This window comes from Capra hircus, chromosome 3 (genome assembly GCF_001704415.2).
Source record: "Capra hircus breed San Clemente chromosome 3, ASM170441v1, whole genome shotgun sequence".
NCBI classification, from domain to species: domain Eukaryota; kingdom Metazoa; phylum Chordata; class Mammalia; order Artiodactyla; family Bovidae; genus Capra; species Capra hircus.
The window spans coordinates 29,544,925-29,570,295 of record NC_030810.1 but is presented as its reverse complement, the minus strand read 5'-3'; the positions used below and the strand labels follow the sequence as shown (position 1 = coordinate 29,570,295).

The 25,371-nt window shown below is 40.3% G+C and overlaps 1 protein-coding gene across 3 annotated transcripts in view; it reads left to right on the top strand.

Annotated features, from left to right (window-relative positions):
• USP24 (ubiquitin specific peptidase 24) overlaps nt 1-25,371 on the top strand; it is a 167,636-nt gene that overhangs the window by 73,517 nt on the left and 68,748 nt on the right. For all 3 annotated transcript variants that reach the window (XM_018044626.1, XM_018044619.1, XM_018044630.1), the window contains exons 20-34: nt 3,974-4,085; nt 5,344-5,420; nt 6,343-6,483; nt 6,647-6,700; nt 7,755-7,870; nt 9,715-9,781; nt 9,904-10,014; nt 10,693-10,791; nt 10,888-11,061; nt 16,457-16,542; nt 16,716-16,809; nt 17,838-17,993; nt 20,774-20,871; nt 24,294-24,389; nt 24,506-24,734. In XM_018044626.1, the coding sequence (XP_017900115.1) occupies nt 3,974-4,085; nt 5,344-5,420; nt 6,343-6,483; nt 6,647-6,700; nt 7,755-7,870; nt 9,715-9,781; nt 9,904-10,014; nt 10,693-10,791; nt 10,888-11,061; nt 16,457-16,542; nt 16,716-16,809; nt 17,838-17,993; nt 20,774-20,871; nt 24,294-24,389; nt 24,506-24,734 (1,710 nt within the window). The remainder of the gene's footprint in view (nt 1-3,973; nt 4,086-5,343; nt 5,421-6,342; nt 6,484-6,646; nt 6,701-7,754; nt 7,871-9,714; nt 9,782-9,903; nt 10,015-10,692; nt 10,792-10,887; nt 11,062-16,456; nt 16,543-16,715; nt 16,810-17,837; nt 17,994-20,773; nt 20,872-24,293; nt 24,390-24,505; nt 24,735-25,371) is intronic.

Sequence of the window (25,371 nt, the reverse complement as noted above, 5' to 3'; positions counted from 1 at the left end):
TTATATATGTGTGATATACACAAGCATATGAGATCTTAGGTAATTTTGGTAACCATTCTGCATAAAACCAAATTCAACTGAGTATAGCGAACTTAGTGTATTCTTTAGTTTTTTTTTTTCCCTCCCATGAAACTAATTTTAAGTTAACCAGCAGAAACTTTGAGTTCCTGTAATGATGTTGTATCCCAGAAACCCTAAAGATAGAATTGCTGCCTAGACAAATCTTTAGAACTACAGTTGCACAGCTGAGGGTGGATTAAACCAGGAGCACTGCCCTGCTTCAGTGTTTCCTAACAGTGAATCGCTATTTCCTCCTCTCATTTTGCAGAATAACGTTAACTACATCATAGAGTTCTTGAAAGGATCAATATGTGACAGAGCCTAACACAGCATAAAGCTTATTAGTAAATGTCATGGAAAAACTGAAATGTAATGATTCAGTGGAGAGTATGAGTATGTATTTTCATTATCTAGAAGAAAGATTGCTGTAACTAACTGCTTCATTTAGTTCCAGAGTTCCAATCATTTTAGTTTTGAGTGGTCCTAAGGCATTATACAGTATGAAAAGGCAAAATGATAGGATATTGAAAGAGGAACTCCCCAGGTCACTAGGTGCCCAATATGCTACTGGAGATCAGTGGAGAAATAACTCCAGAAAGAATGAAGGGATGGAGCCAAAGCAAAAACAATACCCAGTTGTGGATGTGACTGGTGATAGAAGCAAGGTCCGACGCTGTAAAGAGGAATATTTCATAGGAACCTGGAATGTCAGGTCCATGAATCAAGGCAAATTGGAAGTGGTCAAACAGGAGATGGCAAGAGTGAACATCGACATTCTAGGCATCAGTGAACTAAAATGGACTGGAATGGGTGAATTTAACTCAGATGACCATTATATCTACTACTGAGGGCAGGAATCCCTCAGAAGAAATGGAGTAGCCATCATGGTCAACAAAAGAGTCTGAAATGCAGTACTTGGATGCAATCTCAAAAATGACTGAATGATCTCTGTCCATTTCCAAGGCAAACCTTTCAATATCACAGTAATCCAAGCCTATGCCCCAACCAATAACACTGAAGAAGCTGAAGTTGAATGGTTCTATGAAAACCTATAAGACCTTTTAGAACTAACACCCAAAAAAGATGTCCTTTTCATTATAGGGGACTGGAATGCAAAAGTAGGAAGTCAAGAAACATATGGGGTTATAGGCAAATTTGGCCTTGGAATGCGGAATGAAGCAGGGCAAAGACTAATAGAGTTTTGCAAAGAGAACACACTGGTCATAGCAAACACCCTCTTCCAACAACACAAGAAAAGACTCTACACATGAACATCACCAGATGGTCAACACCGAAATAAGGTCGATTATATTCTTTGCAGCCAAAGATGGAGAAGCTCTATACAGTCAACAGAAGCAAGACCAGGTGCCGACTGTGGCTCAGATTATGAACACCTTATTGCCAAATTCAGACTTAAATTGAAGAAAGTAGGGAAAACCACTAGACCATTCAAGTATGACCTAAATCAAATCGCTTATGATTATACAGTGGAAGTGAGAAATAGATTTAAGGGACTAGATCTGATAGATAGAGTACCTGATGAACTATGGACTGAGGTTTGTGACATAGTACAGGAGACAGGGATCAAGACCATCCCCATGGAAAAGAAATGCAAAAAAGCAAAATGGCTGTCTGGGGAGGCCTTACAGATAGCTGTGAAAAGAAGGGAGAAGGCGATGGCACCCCACTCCAGTCCTCTTGCCTGGAAAATCCCATGGGTGGAGGAGCCTGGTGGGCTGCAATCCGTGGGGTCGCGAAGAGTAGGACACGACTGAGCGACTTCACTTTCACTTTTCACTTTCCTGCATTGGAGAAGGAAATGGCAACCCACTCCAGTGTTCTTGCCTGGAGAATCCCAGGGATGGGGGAGCCTGGTGGGCTGCCGTCTATGGGGTTGAACAGAGTCGGACACGACTGAAGCGACTCAGCAGCAGCAGCAGCAGCAGTGAAAAGAAGAGAAGCGAAAAGCAAAGGAGAAAAGGAAAGATAGAAGCATCTGAATTCAGAGTTCCAAAGAATAGTAAGAAGAGATAAGAAAACCTTCCTCAGCGATCAGTGCAAAGAAACAGAGGAAAACAACAGAATGGGAAAGACTAGAGATCTCTTCAAGAAAATTAAGAGATACCAAGGGAACATTTCATGCAAAGATGGGCTCGATAAAGGACAGAAATGGTCTGGACCTAACAGAAGCAGAAGATATTAAGAAGAGGTGGCAAGAATACACAGAAGAACTGTACAAAAAAGAACTTAACAACCCAGGTAATCACGATGGTGTGATCACTAACCTAGAGCCAGACATCTTGGAATGTGAGGTAAAGTGGGCCTTAGAAAGCATCATTATGAACAAAGCTAGTGGACGTGATGGAATTCCAGTTGAGCTATTTCAAAGATAATGCTGAAAGTGCTGCACTCAACATGCCAGCAAATTTGGAAAACTCAGCAGTGGCAACAGGACTGGAAAAGGTCTGTTTTCATTCCAGTCCCAAAGAAAGGCAATGCCAAAGAATGCTCAAACTACTGCACAATTGCACTCATCTCACATGCTAGTAAAGTAACGCTCAAAATTCTCCAAGCCAGGCTTCAGCGATACGTGAACCGTGAACTTCCAGATGTTCAGGCTGGTTTTAGAAAAGGCAGAGGAACAAGAGATCAAATTGCCAACATCCGCTGGGTCATTGAAAAAGCAAGAGAGTTCCAGAAAAACATCTATATCTGCTTTATTGACTATGCCAAAGCCTTTGACTGTGTGGATCACAATAAACTGGAAGATTCTGAAAGAGATGGGAATTCCAGACCACCTGACCTGCCTCTTGAGAAATCTGTATGCAGGTCAGGAAGCAACAGTTAGAACTGGACATGGAACAACAGACTGGTTCCAGATAGGAAAAGGAGTACGTCAAGGCTGTGTATTATCACCCTGCTTATTTAACTTATATGCAGAGTACATTATGAGAAATGCTGGCCTGGAAGAAGCACAAGCTGGAATCAAGATTGCCGGGAGAAATATCAATAACCTCAGATATGCAGATGACACCATCCTTATGGCAGAAAGTGAAGAGGAACTAAAAGCCTCCTGATGAAAGTGAAAGTGGAGAGTGAAAAAGTTGGCTTAAAGCTCAACAGTCAGAAAACAAAGATCATGGCATCTGGTCCCATCACTTCATGGGAAATAGATGGGGAAACAGTGGAAACAGTGTCAGACTTTATTTTGGGGAGCTCCAAAATCACTGCAGATGGTGACTGCAGCCATGAAATTAAAAGACGCTTACTCCTTGGAAGAAAGGTTATGACCAACCTAGATAGCATATTGAAAAGCAGAGATATTACTTTGCCAACAAAGGTCTGTCTAGTCAAGGCTATGGTTTTTCCTGTGGTCATGTATGGATGTGAGAGTTGGACTGTGAAGAAAGCTGAGTGCTGAAGAATTGATGCTTTTGAACTGTGGTGCTGGAGAAGAATCTTGAGAAACCTTTGGACTGCAAGGAGATCCAACCAGTGCATTCTGAAGGAGATCAGCCCTGGGATTTCTTTGGAAGGAATGATGCTAAAGCTGAAACTCCAGTACTTTGGCCACCTCATGCGAAGAGTTGACTCATTGGAAAAGACTGATGCTGGGAGGGATTAGGGGCAGGAGGAGAAGGGGACGACTGAGGATGAGATGGCTGGATGGCATCACGGACTTGATGGACGTGAGTCTGAGTGAACTCCGAGAGTTGGTTTTGGACAGTGAGGCCTGGCGTGCTGTGATTCATGGGGTTGCAAAGAGTTGGACACGACTGAGCAACTGAATGAACTGAAGGCATTATAAATTTCTGAAGAATTAAAAATCATTTGTCTTTGCTTTCCTCATTTGGATTAAGTATTTGCCTGAAGTGAGTTTTAGTTACAGGGTGATATTTGTCTTGATTCACAGATGTGTTTTGAATGGTTTACAAAAGGGCAACATGATCTTGAGAGTGATGTTCAGCAGCAGCTCTTCAAGGAGAAAATTCTTAAATTGGAGTCATATGAAATCACTATGAATGGTAAGGAAAAACATTAAAATTGTTTTTCAGTTCTTTAAATTTTATTCTTTTCAGCCCACTGTGAGAAACAGCTTCACAGTTTGGTATATGCTTCTGGACTTGGCCTTATGCATATAAAGATACATCTATATAAACATGTTTATATAAACAAATGAATTTCTTTTTACATGAATGGTATTTTTAAATTACACAGCCTAATAACTGTCAAACTGTTTTCATGAAATTACTTAGTATAAAAAGGATTCATTTAAGGTAAGAAAGGTCCAAGTATAAAAATCCTCTTTTCAGTTGTTTATTTTAATTGAAATTTTTCTTCTTGATATGAATTTTACATGCCATAAAATTTATTTCTTTTAAGTGTGCACGAAGTGTTTTTTGTCTGTTCACAATGTTGTTCAGCCTTCACCATTTTTCATCTCAGGACAGTTTCATCACCGCAGAAGGAAACTAGGTAGTAGTCACGCTGCGTTCTCCCCTTTCCACAGTTGCGCATCTGCTTGTTGTCCTTGTGGGTTATTCTGATCTGGACATTCTATATCAGTAGAATCTTGCAGTATGTCACCTTTTATATTTGGCTTCTTGATCATGCTGAGACATAATGTGGTTAAGGTTCACTGAGGTTTTTGCACGTGTCAGAACTTCATTCCATATGACTGGATAACACTTCATTGAATGGATATAACACATTGTGTTATATCCATTCATCAATGGATAGGCATCTGGGTTGTTACCACTTTTGGTTATTGTCAATAATGCTGCTGTAAATGTCCGTGTACAAGTTTTTATCTACCTAGGAGTGAAATTGCTATATGATATAATTAACATTTGAGGAATTGTCCATCTTTTTTGCAAAGTGGCTATACCATTTTATAATCCCACCAGCAGTATATGAGGTTTTGATTTCTCCACATCTTCTCTGATAATTATAAACTGTCATTTTTATTTTAGCCATCCTAGTGGTTTTGAGATGGGATCTCATAGCCTTTAATATGCATTCCCCTGATGACTAAGGATATTCATGGGCTCTCTGGTCACTTATCCCCTTTGAAAAGATGTCTGTTAAAATCTTTCTCATCTTTAAATGGGGTTATTTGCCCTTTTAGTTTTGAGTTTTAAGGGTTGCCTAATTGACTGTCTTGAGGATTTGTGCCTGTTTTGTTCTGAAAGTTTAATCGTTTTAGCTCTTATACTTTGTCTTTTCATTGATTATCTGTGGTACCGAGAGCACATGAATTTATCTGACATTCTATAATTTCAGGGTTTACCTTATTTAAGACTTTCTTTGAGAATGTGAATCTGTGTGACCACCGATTGAAAAGACAAGGAGCTCAGCTGGTAAGCAGCGTTGCTTTCAGACCTAGATAACTTGGGTCATCTAGTAGAACTTGATATTCAGCAAAGAAAAAGAAAACGTTCTAATTGAGAGAAGACATGAGGTCTTCTCTCTTCTTTAAAAAGAATGGGCTCCCCCTTGACTGCAGTCTCCTGCATCATTCAGAGAGCTCCTCAGAGTGTGAGGGCATTCCCCTTCCCATACAGGTGACTTCTCAGATTCCTCTTTGGTTTTTGCTGATCTGAGAGAGCCAGTGGCCCCCTGTGGCTGGGTGAACGCAGAGTAGGGATAGTTCTAGCCCAGCTTCTAACCTCTCAGATTCATGCAACAGTTCACAGGTACCTGAGAACGTACCAAAATCTTCAGTTCTGGGGTCTTAGCAGCAAGGATTTGGGGGGAAATTTTTAAGAACAGACAAAGCAGGAAAATGAGGACGTATACAGCTTACATTTATATTTACGTCGAGTAGCTTTAAAAAGGCGAAAAATAACTCTTTTTTCAGATCTGTTTCATTCATGGCTTAACTTCCTAGAATTTTTACGAGATCTTGTAAGCCCTCGATCTTGCCATTTCTAACTGAGCTTTGAAAAGACCAGATTGAGCCCTGAGGATTAGTAACCACCTCTGGCTTGACTCCCCCCATCTGGGTAGAGCTGCAGCTTCAGTTTAGGATAACATCTGGAGGAAAATCTCCTTATCTGTCCCGATTCCGTAGAAGTTGCCCAGTGTTTCTGTTGTTGGCTGTTTTTTGTTTTAAAAAATTATTATATAAAACTGTTGTTTTATATACTAATGTTCTCAAGTGTAGCTTGGTTTTTGTAGCCTTAATTCATAGTGAACTGTGAGAGGTATGGAGTTACAGTGTAGCAGAAAATAATTGTATTTTTGTGACCTTGATGTGCTATTTTTTTTTTTTTTGAGCAGTATGTAGAAAAACTGGAATTGATAGGAATGGATTTCATTTGGAAAATAGCCATGGAATCACCTGATGAAGAAATTGCTAATGAGGCTATTCAGTTAATTATAAACTACAGTTACATTAATCTAAATCCTAGGTTAAAGAAGGTAAGTAAGGAGAAAAGGTGCTCATACACAAAATGTAATGTATTTTTAATTGATAAGTTGGTGTGCCTGAAAGTTGAGCTTCTTTATTTTGACGTTTTATCCTTAATAATGATTACAACTAAATAGTAGACTCATTAATTTCCATTTACCTCTTAACTTTTAGGATTCTGTATCATTACATAAGAAATTCATTGCTGATTGCTACACAAGATTAGAAGTGAGTAGCAAATTTTATTTAACCTTTTTTTGAAATAAATGCTTTGAGTTTTCTTCCATTTATAATTTTGTATTTTGAGATCATGTATAGTTCTGATATTTCTGGCTGGATCCCGTTGGAAGAATTTGCCAGCAGTATCGTATTGGCAGAGGGAACAGGCATTTACCTTGATGCCCACAATATAGAAATAAATGTAACTTTATGGGAAATCATTCCTTCTCCCTCCACCATCTCCCTTCCCTGTTTCACCTACCCTGCCGCACCTCACTCCCCACCTCCTTTTGGGGTATAAAACTGTATTCTGTACATTCTACATTTTAATAGATTCTTTTTCTCCTTTCTTGGTCCAGAAGTTTTATATACACACTTGCTTCTTTTCCCATCATTCCTCATGTGTCATTTCATTTATATCATAAATGCTGTTAAAAGCCACAGCAACACACTCAGTAGTAGGTGGCACTGGTTGTCTTTGTCCATTAGTAGCCTGTGACATAATACTATCTCGTGTGTATTTCCAGTGCTTTATTTCTAGCATGATGGTTAGAGTATTAAGCATTCATCTTTTCATTCTTAATTTGTGCTTGTTGAAGTTTAATACCTAATAAAGAGTGTTCCAAAAGCATAAAATGCTACTGCCCTCAAATGCTAAAAAGTTAAATTTTCTGGTGATGAATATATGCTGGCGATGAATCTGTACAGGAGTTCCCAGGTTGTGACTTTCATCCAAATACATGGTCATAAAAACACTTAAAGTATTCAGGTACCCTAAATAAGGTACTGTGTAAGAAATAACACATGTAGAACAGTCGTCCTCAATTGGAGATTATTTGGCCTCCCAGGGGACATTTGGCAGTGTCTAGAGACTTCCTGGTTGTCACTAGATGGGTCCTGCCGGGTACCAGGTGGCCAGTGGGTGGTGAGTGCAAGTCAGAAATGCCACTAAGCATCCTACAAAGTCCAAGACGGTCTTCCATGACAAAACACCTTCCTGCCCTAAATGTCAGCAGAGCTGACGCTGAGAAACCCTGATGTAGAATAATTTCTTGTTACGTAGGCAGCCAGTTCAGCACTTGGTGGCCCCACTCTGACACACGCTGTGACTAGAGCAACGAAAATGCTGACAGCGACTGCCATGCCAACTGTGGCCACATCAGTCCAGTCTCCTTACAGGTAAGCACTTACAGAAGTCACAGCAAGCACCCAACACACGAAGACAGGTCAGCTGAAAAATAAAATTGGGATCTTTTTTCTTCCTTGGCGATCTCTCAGTTAATTGTTCATTTCCTCATTTTACTTCATGTATTTTTCAAATAGTCATATCCTTGAGAATTATGTATTCCTTGTCATATATTTTATCATTTGATTCACTTTACTTTAACCCTGTGTAATATGAATTGCCTACTCTTTATGATTGAACCAAGATATATTCTTTGTATGAAGAATAATTTTTTTCAGATTTGAAATATTTACTTAGACATAACTTTCTGAATAGACAAATCATGACACCAACAGTGTAAGCAAAATGAAGTGGCTTATGATGATTAATATTGTACATTATGATATAATCATAGTTAAAATTTATGTACTTAAATTTATTTTTCAAATAATTGTGTTAAAAGTTTGAATTGACATCTCTAAATCACATTGCTATATTGAGTGTTTTCAGATGTTGTCAGTGAAATTTGAGTTAAGCATTTTCTGTACTTCTTTGGTATAGTAAGAATAGATGGATATTTAGAAAATTAAATTGAAGCAGCTAAACTACTTCTGTGGGATTTTAATAAGTCTTTCATTACTGGTGAGCAGCCCCAAATCAGTGATGCTCAGGTGCTCAAAAGAGCTCCCTCTGTGTCTCATTCTGCTGCCCTCCAGTGGTTGGTGCTGATAGAGTCTCTACTTCTGGAATCACTTTATGTGTGTATTTCTTTCTCTTTATTTACAGTTGGGGATGTTCCTTTTCTTTTTAAAGCCTTTAAAGCACTTTATAGCAAAGTGATTCAGTTATATATGTATACTTTTTTCTGTATTGTTTTCCATTATAGTTTATTATAAGATATTGAGTATAATTCCCTGTGCTAACCAACTCTTTTTAAAGTGAAGTTTCCAGTACTGCTAATCAGCATGCCTGAGATTTAGAATTAGACCTATATGAACTATTTAGACTTTCTGGAATATCAGGTGTTTGAGGGCACTTGGATTGTCAGTGTTAACACATGTCGTGTTTAATAAAGTGTGGAGCTGTCACTGTACAAGCTGCTGAATATTGGAGTCCTCTTATTTCAGATGATACGTAAGATTCCTTAACTCTGACCTAAAGAGACCTCAGGTCTCATTTTTAGAGTCTGAGAGCTCCGCACTTCCTTGCTATGTGTTTTCTGTTCCACAGATGATTATATCTCTTGATGTGTGTTGATTTAACTATTTTGAAAATCCTTGGGATACCATATTCTGTTATATGTTTTAACTATACAGGATAGTCACATAAACCAGATGAACATTTTTTTTGGGGGGGGGTCCTTTTTCTTCTGCCTCATTCTTGAGCTAATTAAACAGCAGTTCTCATTTGTGGCAAACTAAATGGTTTACATTTGTCTTCTAAATTTCAGGCAGTTCAGAACTTTGTCAGTTCTGTGTGTTTACAGAATTATATGGCATATTTTAGTTGTAAGATTATGAGATTCAGACTCACTGATTGTTCATTCTTGGTGAATTGATAAACAAATGTCTGCAGACCCAGAAGAAGCGCAGGCCTTCTATTTGCGGAACAACTATTTAAAAAAAAGAGAAAAGGACAGGAAAGGAAATGTGGGGCAGGGCCAGCTTCTCCACTGTTATTCCGTCTGTGTGTGACGGCTGTGACCCGCTTGAGCCATCTCCCCCTCGAGTAAAAGGGAAGTTTAGTTTTGCAGATTTCAGTGAGGGCTAAATGTGATTGTGGTTTTGGTTAAAGAGACTGAAATTGAGCTCATGTTAGCAATTCAAGTATGTTCAAAAAAAATTTTTTTAATTCCTAGATCCACTAAACTGGTAATAATTGAACGATTACTGCTTCTGGCAGAACGTTACGTGATCACTATAGAGGTAAGCCTCTCTTCTTTGTAAAACAACTTTATCATCCTATAATTAGTCTGTTAGGAGTATATTTTTGCGACATTTAACTGTGGCACTGTGCTGTTTGTTTGACTTGCTGTGTCTTTTTCAAGGATTTTTACTCTGTTCCCCGAACTATTCTACCTCATGGTGCCTCATTCCATGGACATCTTTTAACTCTTAACGTTACTTATGAGTCTACCAAAGATACCTTCACTGTAGAGGTAGGTTTCCATTAAGTTCTGAAGCCATGTTGTCTTGTTATTTTCATATGAACATCATTGATTAAGATAGCAGCAAGAATGACTATTTTAAAAGCTGTTTAGTAAACAAATTTAGAATAAAGATCTGAAGTAAAAGGAAGTTGATAGGGTATAAGCAGATACATAAGTAAGTACATGATATCAGGTGATAATGAGTGTTATAAAGATATAAGAAGAATACCACATGACATAGTTTAGAATGGACAGGGAAGGTCTCTGAGGTGGTCACATTTGAATGGAGACTTGCATAAATTGACAGAGCATTTTATTTCTGGGGAGGAGCTCTCCATACCAAGGGAGCAGCAGGTACAAAGGTCCTAAGGTGGGAGTCTGTCTGATTTATTCAATGGCAAGGAAAGTGGCTGGTGTGACTAGAGCACAGTGAGAAGGGGAAGAATGGAAGGCTCTGCAGTGGAAGGATTTGAAATTTGATTACATGCATGATGGGGAGTGACGTATGGAATAGAATGTTTAATTACTGCAGCGGGAAAGCCTCATGAGGGCAAGGGTTCTTGTCTTTGGGTTCTCTGCTATGTTCCCAGCTTCTGCAGCAGTGCCCAGTACATATAAGGTGCTCACTAGTAGCTGTTTAAATTAATTGATGAGTGAATTACAATATTGTTTCACTTCATTTTACAGGCTCACAGTAATGAAACTATAGGGAGTGTCCGGTGGAAGATAGCCAAGCAGTTGTGCTCTCCAGTGGACAGTATACAGATATTTACAAATGACAGTCTGGTAGGTATAAATACACATTTTGTGTCACTTTAGTCTGTTGTCAATATTCTCCTCTCTTTTCCTTCTCAGTAGTAATTAAGAAACCACTTTCTGCAGCTGACAGTGAATAAAGATCAAAAGCTACTCCACCAGCTGGGCTTCTCTGATGAACAAATCCTCACAGTAAAGACTTCTGGCAGTGGGACACCATCTGGGAGCTCCGCAGATTCCTCAACCAGCTCCAGCAGCAGCAGCAGCGGGGTGTTCAGCTCATCATACGCCATGGAACAGGTATCCAGTGATAATCTTCAAGTGCAAAACAAGAACTTAACCTCATGAAGTTTTGCCTTCAGCCCATACAGGTTTGGATGATTATGTCCTTTCCTCGTAAGTCCTGACTCTTCGGAACTGTATCACAGAAATGCTGGGATTTAGTTGGGAGAAGGAGAAGGCAATGGCACCCCACTCCAGTACTCCTGCCTGGAAAATCCCATGAATGGGGGAGCCTGGTAGGCTGCAGTCCATGGAGTCGCTGAGGGTTGGACATGACTGAGCAACTTCACTTTGACTTTTCACTTTCATGCATTGGAGGAGGAAATGGCAACCCACTCCAGTGTTCTTGCCTGGAGAATCCCAGGGACGAGGGAGCCCGGTGGGCTGCCGTCTATGAGGTCGCACAGAGTCGGACACGACTGAAGTGACGTAGCAGCAGCAGTAGCAGTTGGGAGAAGACTATGTACCTTATCAGTCTTCTGAACCAGACTCTTGTGAGTCTGAGTGATTCTGCCTGGCCCCTGCTTGCTGTTGCTCTGTTACATCTCTCTTCATTGATTGTCCTCTGCTGGGTCATTACCATTAACAGTCAAATGTGCTGTTTATTTCTGCCGTCTTTTCACCCAAACTTCAGCTTCAGTTTCCCTCAGTTCTCTCCTTTTCAAATCAGCAAAGCTCCCTGAAAGAGTCTGGACTCTCTTTACCATCCTCTCTTGACTCCTCTTGAAGAGAGACTCCACATGTTTTGTCCACCTCTTAATCCTCATCTTCTTGACATCTCAGCAGACTTGTTCCTTGTGATCATTTCCCCTTGAAATACTTTCTCCACTTGTCTCCCAGAACTCACCGGCCTCTCCATCCCTCTCTAGGTCTTCCTCTTTGGGCTCCTCTGCTGCTGCTGCTTTATCTTCCTGATCTGTATGCAGAGAAGTTCCCTGGCTCAGTCCTTTGACCTCTCCTCTGTCTACACTTATTTAGGAATCTTACTTAGGAATCTCATACAATTTCAAAACTATATATATTACATATACATTGATAATACCCCAACTTTTATCTTTAGCTTGAAGTGTAGGTTGTTGTGTTAGTCACTCTGTCTAGTCCAACTCTTTGCGACCCCATGGACTGTAGCCCACCAGGCTCCTCTGTCCATGGGATTTTTCAGGCAAGAATACTGGAGTGGGTTACTATTCCCTTCTCAAGGGGATCTTCCCAACCCAGGGATCGAACTCAAGTCTCCTACACTGCAGGCGAATTCTTTACCGTCTCTACATGGAACCAACTACTCAACACAGCATCTCCTCTTAAATGTGTGATAGACACTTCATTCTAACTCTTGAAACTGAGCTGCTGCCCGCTTTCCCACCACCTGCTCCTACCCCAAACCTCTTCATCCCACAGTCTTGTCCTGTTTCAGATAATGCCTATTTCATTCTTCTAGGGATTCATGCCTGAATCTTGAGGTCCCTTCTTTCCCTTATACATCTATGTATCACCAAATCTTTGACTCTACCTTTAAAATACCTCTATATCTAGAAGCCAGCTACTCTCCTCTGCCTCCACAGCTTCCACACAGATCCAGGCAGCCATCATGCCCCACCCACCACCTGAGGGTAACCATAGTGCTGTGTCTGGTCCCAGGGCTTCTGCCCTTATTCCAGTTCAGTCTCTGGTGTATAGCACCCAGCATCCCATGATCTTTTTATAGACCAGTCAGATTATGCCACTCCTCAGTTCAGAGGCTTCAGCACCTCCCACCTCACTTAGTGTTCTCCCCTGAGGTCTTCCCCCAGGACCCACCCTCCCTCTCACCATTCCAGCTGCAGTGGCCTCGATGTTGGTCCTCAAACATAGCAGGGCCTATGCACTTGTTCTTCCCCAATACCCAGGCATTTTCTTTGCTGATACCCAGGTTCTTTCTCACTTCCTCCTGCTCTCACTCAACTGTAGCCTTCTTGGTGAGCCGCCTTGGTGATCCCATCTAAACTTTCAGTCTGTTCCTACTCCTGCATGGCTCATTTCCCTTCCCTGCTTTATTTCCATCTCAACATACTATATAAAATATTCATTTTGTTTAATGTCCCTGTTTCTCTCCCCAGTGAAATGTAAGCTTTGTGAGAGCAGACCTCTGAATGTTTTGCTCACTACTGTATTTCCAGCACCTAAAACAATAGTGAAACATAATAGGTGATCAGTATTTCTTGAATGATTTTATGAATCATTCAAGGTTTTTTGTACCTTCTCTGTGGCAGGAACTGAGCTCAGCACCGGGGGTACAAAACTGAAAAAAGACATTCTACTCTTTATGCATTTACAGTCTACAAAGTAAGATAATAACCAGCACTCATGTGAAGTAAAAGTATTTAAGTAATGGAGAGGATTATTATATACAGCTCTTTCATTTAATAACTTATGTAAGATTGTTGTGTGGCTGTCTCTTTAAAACTTAGAGAGCATAGTCTTGCTATAGATACCACTGAAGCCTACAGGGTTAATGTTAATATTGTGATTTTTTTAAAAACTAACTATACTTACATGTGAAAGTGAGAGTCACTCAGTCATGTCCAACTCTTTGCAACCCCAAGGACTACCCAGTCCGTGGAATTCTCTAGGCCAGAATACTGGAGTGGGTAGCCTTTCCTTTCTCCAGGGGATCTTCCCAACCCAGGGATCAAACCCAGGTCTCCCACATTGCAGGCAGATTCTTTACCAGCTGAGCCACAAGGGAAGCCCAAGAATTCTGGAATGGGTAGCCTATCCCTTCTCCAGCGGATCTTCCTGACCCAGGAATCAAACCAGGGTCTCCTGCATTGCAGGCGCATTCTTCATGTAGTGAGAATTTAAGAATGAAATCTCACTCAGAGCATTATTAAGACAGTTTATCAATAGCAGAAGTGATGTACATAGCATCTTCAAGTTTAACATTTTTATATTTCATCATTGTTGTTCAGTCGCTAAGTTGTGTCGGGCTCTTTGCAACCCTGTAAACTGTAGCACGTCAGGCTTCCCTGTCCTTCTCTATCTCCCTGAGTTTGCGCAAACTCATGTCCACTAGGTCAGTGATGCCATCCAACCATCTCATATCTGTCGCCCCCTTCTCCTGCCTTCAATTTTTCCAGCATCAGGGTCTTTTCCAGTGAGTCAGCTCTTCACATCAGGTGGCCAGAGTATTTATTAGAGCTTCAGCTTTGGTGCTAGTCCTTCCAATTTAGGGTTGATTTCCTTTAGTATTGACTGGTTTGATCTCGTTGCAGTCCAAGGGACTCTCAAGAGTCTTCTCCAGCACCACAATTCAAAAGCATCAGTTCTTCGGTACTCAGCCTTCTTTATGGTACAGCTCTCAACATCAGTATGTGACTACTGGAAAAACTATGGCTTTGACTAGATGGACCTTTGTTGGCAAAGTGATGTCTCTGCTTTTGAATACACTGTCTAGGTTTGTTATAGGTACTGTTCCAAGGAGCAAGTGTCTTTTATCACTTGATGTCTTTTAATTTTGTGGCTGCACTCACCTTCTGCAGTGATTTTGGAGCATACAAAAATGAAATCTGACACTGTGTTCACATTTTCCCCATTTATTTGCCATGAAGTGATAGGACTGGATGCCATGATCTTCATTTTTTGAATGTTGAGTTTTAAGCCAGCTTTTTCACTCTCCTCTCTCACCTTCATCAGGAGGCTCTTTAGTTCCTCTTTATTTTCTGCCATTAAAATGGTATCATCTGCATATCTGAGGTTGTTGGTATTTCTCCCAGCAATCTTAATTGCACCTTGTGATTCATCCAGCCCAGCATTTCACATGATATACTCTGCATATAAGTTAAATAAGCAGAATGACAATATACAGCCGTGACGTACTCCTTTCCCAATTTGGAACCAGTCCGTTTTTCAGTGTCTAGTTCTGTTTCCTCTTGTCCTGCCTACAGGTTTCTCAGGGGGGCAGGTCAGGTGGTGTGGTATTCCCATCTCATTAACAGTATTCCACAGTTTGTTATGATCCACACAGTCAAAGGCTTTATCATAGTCAATGAAGCAGAAGTAGAGGGTTTTTTTTGGAATTCCCTTGCTTTTTCTGTGATCCAGCATATGTTGGCAACTTGATCTCAGGTTCCTGCTTTTTTTAAATCCAGCTTGTACTTCTGGAAATTATCGATTCTCATACTGCTGAAGCCTAAGCTTGAAGAATTTTGAGCATATCTTGCTGGCATTTTAAATGTGTGCAGTTGTACAATCATTTGAACATTCTTTGGCATTGCCTTTCTTTGGGATTAGAATAAAAACTAACCTTTTCCAGTCCTATGGCCACTGCTGAGTTTTCCAAATTTTCTGGCATTATGAGTACAGCAGTTAAGCAGCAGCATCTTTCAGGATTTGATATAGCTCAGCTGGAATCCCATCACCTCCACTAGCTTGGTGTTTTGTAATGCTTCCTAAGGCCCACTTGACTTCACACTCCAGGATGTCTGGCTCTAAGTGAGTGACCACACCATCGTGGTTATCTGGATCATTAAGAGGTTTTTGAACAGTTCTTCCACTCTTGCCGCCTTTTCTTAATCTCTTCTACTTCTGTTAGGTTCTTTCTGTTTTTGTCCTTTATTGAGCCCCTCTTTGCATGAAATGTCCCCTTGGTATCTCCAGTTTTCTTAAAGAGATCTCTTGTCTTTCCCATTCTATTTTTTCCTCTATTTCTTTGCATTGTTCACTTGAGAAGGCTCTCTTACCTTTCCTTGCTCTTCTCTGGAACTCTGCATTCAGTTGGGTTTATCTTTCCCCATCTCCTTTACCTTTCGCTTCTCTTTTCCCATCTGTTTGTAAGGCCTCCTCAGATAAGCACTTTGCCTTCTTACGTTTCTTTTCCTTGGGGATGATTTTGGTCACCACCTCCTATACAGTGTTACACATTACAGGCGGATTCTTTACCAGCTGAGCCACAAGGGAAGCCTGAGAATTCTGGAACGGGTAGCCTATTCCTTCTCCAGCAGATCTTCCTGACCCAGGAATTAAACCGCAGTCTCCTGCGTTCCAGGCATATTCTTTATGTAGTAAGAATTTAAGAATGAAATCCTACTCAGAGCAGTATTAAGACAGAGAAGTCAAAGTGAAAGTCACTCAGTCATGTCCAGTCCTTTGCAGCCTTACGGACTGTAGGCCACCAGGCTCCTCTGTCCGTGGTATTCTCCAGGCAAGAATACTGGAGTGGTTAGCCATTCCCTTCTCCAGAGGATCTTCCAACCCAGCGGTTGAATTTGCATCTCCTGCATTGCAGGCAGATTCTTTACCACTGTGCCACCAGGGAATCCCCAAGTTTTACAGTAGCCAGTCTTTAAGAACCAGTCATTTTATTGTTTGTACCTTTGATTAGAAAAGAAGAAAATTCTTCTGTGAGTTTGTATCTCTGTTTTGCTTTTTCCCTCAGGAGAAATCCCTCCCTGGTGTGGTGATGGCACTTGTGTGTAATGTATTCGACATGCTTTACCAGCTGGCCAATCTGGAGGAGCCAAGGTAAATGGAAACGTTTGTGAAGCTTGCAAGAGAGCAAGCTATTAAAGCTAGGGAACCAAATAAATGTTCTCTTAATATGTATATCACTTCACATCCCTTGCTACATTTGACTGTTTTTTATTTGAAACTGTGGCTCTTAAGAAAAAAAAAAATTCACATTTGAAAAATTTCAGGATAACTCTACGAGTACGAAAGCTTCTGCTCTTGATACCTACTGATCCAGCCATTCAGGAAGCCCTTGATCAACTTGATTCTTTAGGAAGAAAGGTATGAGTATCTTGGATAGTTATTTAACAGGCATGGAAATTTTATATCATGATTCAGTAAAAATGCAACATAGCATCACATAAAGGTCATATGATACCATCTTTCCCATAACAGATTTTTTTCTTTAGAAAAATACTTTTTCTCTAAATGGAAATCTGAACTTCATAATGACTTTTAAATTATCTATAGCCAATAATAACATCAAACTTTAGAACTGCAAAAACCTTTAATGTCATCTACTTCTGCCGCCTTCATGTTTTATATGAGGAAACCTAAACCCAGAGTAATGAAGTGTCTCATCTAGGGTCAGACTCTCGTTCTCATCAACTGTGATGTTTTTCTTCTGTCATGATGCCTCTCTGATTGTGGTTGTTGCATATGTTTGAGATGCTTGCATAAATGAGTTATCACTTAATTTTTTCACAGTTGGTATTTAAAGTTCCTTTTGTTTAATTTTTAGAATCTTGTTCCTAAGAGTTTATACTAAAAATGTTTTATTTATAATGTTTAATTGTATTTTCAGAATAAATTCATTTAGAACAAAGTTGTTAAAACTAAGCTATGAATGTTGTATTTCAGTGATTATTATCTAGATCAGGTCAGAACCTTATCACATATACATTATTTATTAATTTGAGGGAGAAGAGAACTAATGTAATTGCAAACTATATTATTAGAACTAACCCCCCAAAACTCTCAAAACTGCTACTCTGCAATCGTATAATTTAATTATCAGAGTTCAGTAGTACAAACTTTAAAAGCCTGGAAATAAATTAGGATGGCCTTGCTAGTGTTGCTTAGAATACAATCCCAGAGGCATTCCTGTAGAATGGAATGCTGTGGACCGCTTACGGCCTGTGTGATGGAGTTCAGTGCTTCGTTAATAATTGAAGAGTGATGTGGCTTTCAGGTTAATTTTTTTAGAGAATGTCGATGATTTGAGTATATTAAAGTGGAAAATAATATTACAATATATAGTGATAATGTTTCTCCTTCATCTGTGTCCTTTTTCATTATTTTAAACTTAGAAAACATTGCTGTCTGAAACAAGTTCTCAGTCTTCAAAATCTCCATCCCTGTCTTCTAAGCAGCAGCATCAGCCAAGCGCCAGTTCAATTTTAGAAAGTCTGTTTCGATCTTTCGCTCCAGGAATGTCCACCTTCAGAGTGCTCTACAACTTAGAAGTAAGAAAGCTCATTTTTTTAAATTTAATTTTAACAGATTCATTTTGGTGTGAAAATTCATGCTTTCAGATGTCAGAAATAAGTAAATAGACTATAAATTGAAGTGTTTTATTGTTTTCGACTTTGAAAATGCTCTTTTTTTCCCCCAGCTTATACCTATGTACATTGTTATACTTGTAAAATAGCATGTAAATAAATAATTAGGAAGCCTAGTGTATAAAAATGTGTAATTAACTTCCTCTGGAAGTTTTGCAAGTGTTTATAACGTCAGTTATTAATCTTCAGCCTTGTTACTAAATGCATCCTAACTTTTTAAAAAAGCTGTTGCAATTTGTTGCCATTAATGAAGCTTTATAAGTAGTTTCTCAGGAAACACATTTAACATTATTATTTTAGGGTTATTTTAGAAAGCTGTTTTATTAAAAAGCAAAAGAATATTTTTGTTGCCCTCCTTCCTAACAGTAGCTTTAAATTAGTAGATTCAGTTCAGTAAACTTTACTAATTATTTAGTGTCTACAAATCATTGTGGTAGTTTTAACTACCACAGAGTTGAAAAGATGTGATAATTGCTCCAGGTTCTTATGAGTAAGACCTAGGAGAGGCTGGATAGGCCGAGTCCTGGAATCAGAACCGTAGCAAAGCACTGTGGAGGTGGAAACTGCCCTGCTCTTAGAAAGTGATGGGCCAGACCCTCAGGGCATATAAAGTTCTAGGGAATATAAAGCCCTGAATGATTTTGTTTTACCTTAAATTGTTCTATTTAGTTAGTTGTTTATTAAGGAATCCAGATCAGTGCCTGAGCAGCCTTAATTATCAAATTACCATTTATCTTCAGTAGGTTTTGAATCACAACAAAGGTCACAATTGGCAAGAAGGTACCTACTCAGGCATGATTTCAACGTTTTATTTCATCTGACAGTCTAATTTGGAGTATAAAGTCATATTCACTCATTTTTGTGCTTAACTCATTATTTATGTTTGTATGGCAGAGCTGTGATAATGTTTCTTAGTTGCCTTAAAATAATTGTTCTTGTGTAAATGTTTGTTGGGTCCAAAAGGAAAAAATATTTAGCATGTATTTTAAAAATAAAGTATGACCTCATTTCTTGTGAACATTTAAAAATACATACAGTATTCCAAAACAGAAAATTACCTAGAAATTTTTGGCTAATTCAGTCTTATAAAATTTGTATCTTGCATTGCTGCCACATTTGTTATCTGCTTTTGAATGATTGTCTCAGAAAGTTAAGGTATAAATCTTAACACCCACATTTGAGAGCACCCTGAAAATCACAATGACCCAGCAGTGGGTCTGGTTTGTCATCAGCTACTTAGATTGCATTATCTTAGAGCCAAAGGACTGTATAAATCATCCCCAGTCTTATTTTAGAACTTCAGATTAACTGGGAATTCCTCTGATAGGTTGCCTTTTGCTCTATAAAAAATGTAGAAACCATAACACCCCCAAAGCACTTCTTTTTACTGTTACCTGGAAGGTTAATGTCCTTGCATTTCGATCTTTAACTTATGTTTGGCTTCTAGGGAAATTCAGAGTGGATATTCCAAGTACCCATTCCTTTGGGAAAACCTTTCACCCTCACTAAATTGCTGTCCATTAAGCATGGGGAGTGTGTGCCTGTGGCTGTCAACACTTAGAAAGGGTTAGGATAGCAGAAGGTTCCCATTCTCCTGAATGATGGTTGTGATCTGAAGCTGGCAAACCAGTTTCCCAAAGGCAACTTAGGAAGAAAGCATCTTTAGACAAAAATATCACATTAAGAATCTAAGCTCCTAAAATTACTAATAAGTTCATAGAAGCAGATTTTATTTTTAATAACGAAAGGATCTTGAATTACATCTAGATTAAAACCTTGGGAAAACTGAGGCTATGAGCTTTAAAAAATTTAAGTCATAGCTAAATAAGCAGTTATTTCCTGGGCACTTGTCTTGTGCCAGTGCTTATACTAAGCACCTTAAGTTTGTGTTCTTACTTACAAACAATACTCTGGGAAAGGCAATTATTGTCCTCATTTACCCAATGAGAAAACTGAGGCAAAAAGGAAAATTACGTATGTGAGATCTCTCGACTAGTCGGTGGTAAAACTAGGATGTGAGCTAAATGTGTAGTCTCATACTACAGGTTGATTATTTATGTGAAATAGTTTCCTTTAGGTGGACACTACAGTGTCGTAAAAAGGGCATGGATGTTAGAGTGAGACCCATCTAGACTCAAATTCTAACTGTGTGACCACAGGTGGGAGGTCACATAACCTCTCAGGTCTCAGTCTTTCCCTGTAGAATAAAATACCTATGCCTTACAGAGCGAGATTAAGAGACAGAGCAAATTAAGTACTTCATCTTATGCCTAGTACCTGGTAGACAGTTGCTGAGTAAATAGGAGTTCGAATCATTATCAGGAAACTCATCCAGCATTTATAATAAATGGACTGTTATAAAATTTCGGTTTATATACTTTTTTTAGAACATATCCACATAACACATAATGTTACCTGCTCTTAGGCAGGTCTGGAGCCTGAGACATTCACATTTGCTGGTTTCATGAAAGAAGAGCATACTAGCTCTCTAAAAACAGGAAGATTTTTCATGCTAAGTAAATGGAACTGTTTGTGAAACATCAGCCTCCTTATACTACTGGAGGTAGAAAGAGCAGCAGTTAAAGAGATTCTGACTCAAGGTGTCTGATTGCTTTACTTGGTTAAAGGAATAATTTCTACTGGAAATGTTGGGATGATTAATTATGCTTTATCTTTTTTCCAAGGTTCTAAGCTCCAAACTCATGCCAACAGCTGATGATGACATGGCAAGAAATTGTGCAAAATCGTTTTGTGAGAACTTCCTCAAAGCAGGAGGTTTGAGGTTAGAGTTTCAATATTGTATTATAGGAATTGCAGAAAATGAATAGAGTTATTTTAGTTAATTTCTCCTGCCAGGCCTTATTTATGCCTACAAGACATGATTTGAAGTATTATAGGAGTTGTAATAAGAAGGAATGATGTTTCTGTCTTTAAAATATTTTTAAATATTTTAATGACTTTTGATTATTTGGAAAACTGACAGAAGCACGTGTCTTTCCCCTTTGGTGGTAGGGGAAATTCTCAAGAGGAGAGGAGACTGTGCTGTTTCTGGTCACTCCCACATCAGTTTGAGATAAGGTGGATCTGATTCTTAGTAATCTGTGTTGTGCAAGGCATTAGCACTGGGGAAGATATTATCCCTGCCTTTGAGAGCCTCAGGGTTTAACAAAGAATAACAAATGGTTATTGCAGGTATTGAAACAGAGGCTTATAAAAGGTGCTTTGTGGGATGAAGTGGGGAAGAAAGCAGTGGTTAAAATGGTAAGATTTGCTTGGGGTAATACCCCACTCCAGTACTCTTGCCTGGAAAATCCCATGGATGGAGGAGCCTGGTAGGCTGCAGTCCGTGGGGTCGCTAAGGGTCGGACACAACTGAGCGACTTCACTTTCGCTTTTCACTTTCATGCATTGGAGAAGGAAATGGCAGCCCACTCCAGTACTCTTGCCTGGAGAATCCCAGGGACGGAGGAGCCTGGTGGGCTGCAGTCCATGGGGTCACTGAGGGTCGGACGCGACTGAGCGACTTCACTTTCACTTTCACTTTCCCAGAAAGTGACATCTGAGCTGGAAACAGATGAGTCACCATTCTCTAGGTAATTAAGGGGGGAAGGACATTCTCAGCCAGAGGAGAGGTGGGGATGAGGGAAAGCATGGAAGCCCGGGACTGTCTTGGGAACTACAGTTGCCTGGTGAGACTAGAGCAAAGGACAAAGGAGAAAGATTGTGAATAGGGGGTCATACTGAGGAATTTCAGCATTACCTTGTAAAAACAGGAGGTGTCTAAGCCAGGAGTTAGCTAGAACAGTTACTCTGACTGCAGTAGAAACGGTAAATGCAGGTGGAAGAGACTGGAGGCAGGGAGGACTGTAAGAACTGTTACAGTGCTCCAGAGAGGCAATGACAGCTTCTACATTTGGGACAGTGGTAGAGGGACCTTTTTAAGATGAAATAGAAAAGTCTTTATGATTAGATGCAAGATTGTTGTTGCTGTTTAGTCTCTAAGTCATGTCCAGCTTTTGCGACTCCTTGGACTGTAGCTCACCAGGCTCCTCTGGCCATAGGATTTCCCAGGCAATAATATACTGGAGTGGGTTGCCATTTCCTTCTCCAGGGAATCTTCCCAATGCAGGGATCAAACCTGTGTCTTCTGCATTGGCAGGTGGATTCTTTACCACTGAACCACCTGGGAAGCACAGATATAGAGGAGGAAACATTTTTTAAATGGCCCTATGATTTCTAGCTTGGAAGAATGAGTGAATGATAACTCTTTAGTCCATATGGGGAATGAAGATAAGATGGAGGAAACTGGGAAAGTCAAGAGAAGTGAGTTTGATTGTGCAAAAGATCTCTGTGAGTCACATGAAGGGGATGGTTTGGACATGATGCTCTTGAGAGAAGTAGAGAATGGCACGGGATGTTGAAGGAGGCATCGTGTATAAGGAAAGAAAGCCTTGCAGCCTGAGACCCTGGCAAGTGAAAGGCTGGGAAGCAGAATCAGTAAGTGGAAATCTCTACCGTACGAGTGAGAGAAAAGGAGGTGACCGAAGTTTGAAGGATAGGATAACTGAAGAGAAAGTTTGCTTTTCCATTTTACCTTGGAGAAGCCTTGGTTCTCATTGTGAGCTGACTAAAGGCCAATGAAAAAGAAAAGAATAAAGATAAAGGGGGGCAATCAACCAGTGGGGCTAAGTTCCACTGCAGTTGGAAGATATGTTCCATAAAGAAAGTAGGCCTGCCGTCTCCTTCAGGAAAGAAAAGAGTGAAAACCAGCTTGAATTTTGAGCAGAGGGTAATTGAAGGAATTCTGTTAGAGGCCTTCAGGGAAGAGAGCTTGGGTGAGACCTTGCAGAGATCAAGGGGACTAGAAACAGAAGTGGAAATAGAGGGTGAAAACTCATTTCAGATCACTCAGCCAATTACAGAGCTATGCTAACAAAGGCATTTTAATTCTGGCTTGTTTCTGAATGTCACTGTACATGCTAGGCATCGTTCTGAGTACTAGAAACAGAGCAGTGCGTTGATAAAACAATAGTCCATGTCCTTGAGAAGATGATAGTCTAGAAGGGAAGACAATAAAGAAGTAAAAGTATGTCAGGTGGCGATAAAAGCTGTGGAGCAAAATAAGACAAAGAAGAGCGGGTGGGTAGGGCAGGTGGGTAGGGGGAGGGTTTGTTCGGTGGAGTGATCAGAGAACACTTCACTGATGGGGGGATATTTTACAAAGACCCAAAGGAGGTGAGGGGGCAAGATCTGGAGATGCCGGGGAAAGCTGTCCAGAGGAGCATCCAACGCGAGCCCCTGTGAGGGTCGACCTGGTGTCTGTAAAGCCAGCAGGGGGCTAGTGTGATTGGGGCTGAGTGAGGGGAAAAGGGTAGGGGGCGTGAGGCTACAGAGATACCAGAGGTCAGGGTATGCAGGATTTTATAGGCTACTGTGAAGGAAATTGGAAACCATGGGAGGATTTTGTCCTGAGGAATCCCATGGTAACCTGCATTTTTAAGGGATCATTCTGGTTGATCTTTAGAGAATAGATTTTGGAGGTGAAGCTTCAAGAGTAGAAGCAAGAAGAAGAGTTGGGGAGCTTTTACAGCAATGTAGGTGATAGTAGATGTGAAAAACAAGCTTTGTAGAATACACCAATTCTAGATATACTTTTGAATTGATAGCTTTTCTAATACCAAGATAGCAGTTGATTGAGGAACTTATACAAGTTAGTGAGAAGGAAAGCTGTCTAAACACTCTGTATTGGTTATCTTTTTGGCTAAGAAAGGAGTCTGATTTTAATTCTGAACCAGGAAGGTTATATGTACCATAAGAAATCGTTGTGATAGGAATCTGTGTGATCCATTTATATGTAAGGATCATGTAAGAATTTTAAGTAATTGATAAGCATTAAACTACTTATATGGAGAGCTTCCCTAGTGGTTTAGACGGTAAAGCATCTGCCTGCAATGTGGGAGACCCGGGTTCAGTTCCTGGGTCGGGAAGATCCCCTGGAGAAGGAAATGGCAATCCACTCCAGCACTCTTGCCTGGAAAATCCCATGGACAGAGGAGCCTTATAGGATACAGTCCATGGGGTCGCAAAGAGTCGGACACGACTGAGCGACTTCACTTTCACTTTCAAACTACTTATAGAAAATTGCCTGTGGAAGAAACAGAAGTCTTAAATATCCTGCCTTTTCTTTTTTCTGTTTTTTTGAAGTTTGGTTGTAAATGTCATGCAGAGGGATTCCATCCCATCAGAAGTAGACTATGAAACAAGGCAGGGCGTTTATTCCATCTGTCTACAACTGGCAAGGTACGTAAATCTATTGATTACTCTCAGATGGCTATTCTTGACTCTTTCTTCCAGATCCCATCCTTTAAACATAGTATGAAATGACCTTGGCTTAGCCTAGCTTATTTCCTTTTAAGATTTTTACTCGTGGGACAAACATTGCCAACCTTATTGGATGAAGACCTCACCAAAGATGGCATAGAAGCACTTTCTTCTCGCCCGTTCCGAAATGTCAGCCGGCAGACGAGTAGGCAAATGTCCTTATGTGGCACCCCAGAGAAGTCATCCTACCGACAGGTGTCAGTGTCTGACCGGTCTTCCATTAGAGTTGAGGAGATCATTCCTGCTGCACGAGTCGCAATACAAGTAAGTGACCTGTGTTTGTTCAAGAAGTCCCAAGGGCCTCCTTTACAGAAGCCACCGCTGGTGGGGAGGGCCTATGCAGATATAAAAATTATTGATGTGAGTATCATCCTCAAGGAGCTTACAGTAAGTAAGAAAGAGATCAACTAGTGTAGAGTTCACTGTAATTCAGCTGGAGAACTAAGAAGACTACCAAAGCAAGACATTTTACAGGGCTTAAGAGGAATGAAATAGTCATCTTCACGTGCGGCTGTTACAGGATTCTATGTAGGAGGGGCTAAGCCTTTAAGAATAGGTAGGGATTCCATATCCATGGATTCATTTAGAGAGAGGAAAGTTGTTCAGGTAAAAGGGAAGGTGGGAGCAATTAGAAAAGAAGCCTGTGTAGGAGGTCACGTGGTGGTTCACATAGACCAGATGCTGCGTGTGAAGAGGGGAAATGGTGACAGCAGAATGGGTGATTTGAAGCCAGAGCCTGGAGAGCAGGGTCTCTACTGTGAGTAGCAGAGAGGCAGTTGTAAGTCTTTGAACAGTACAGAAGCATGAAAAAGGCTGTCTGTCTTGTAGATGATATTGGAGGGAAACGAGACTGCAAACTGAGACCAAGAGGAGGTCACTGAAGCCAGTGGGGCGTGTTCAG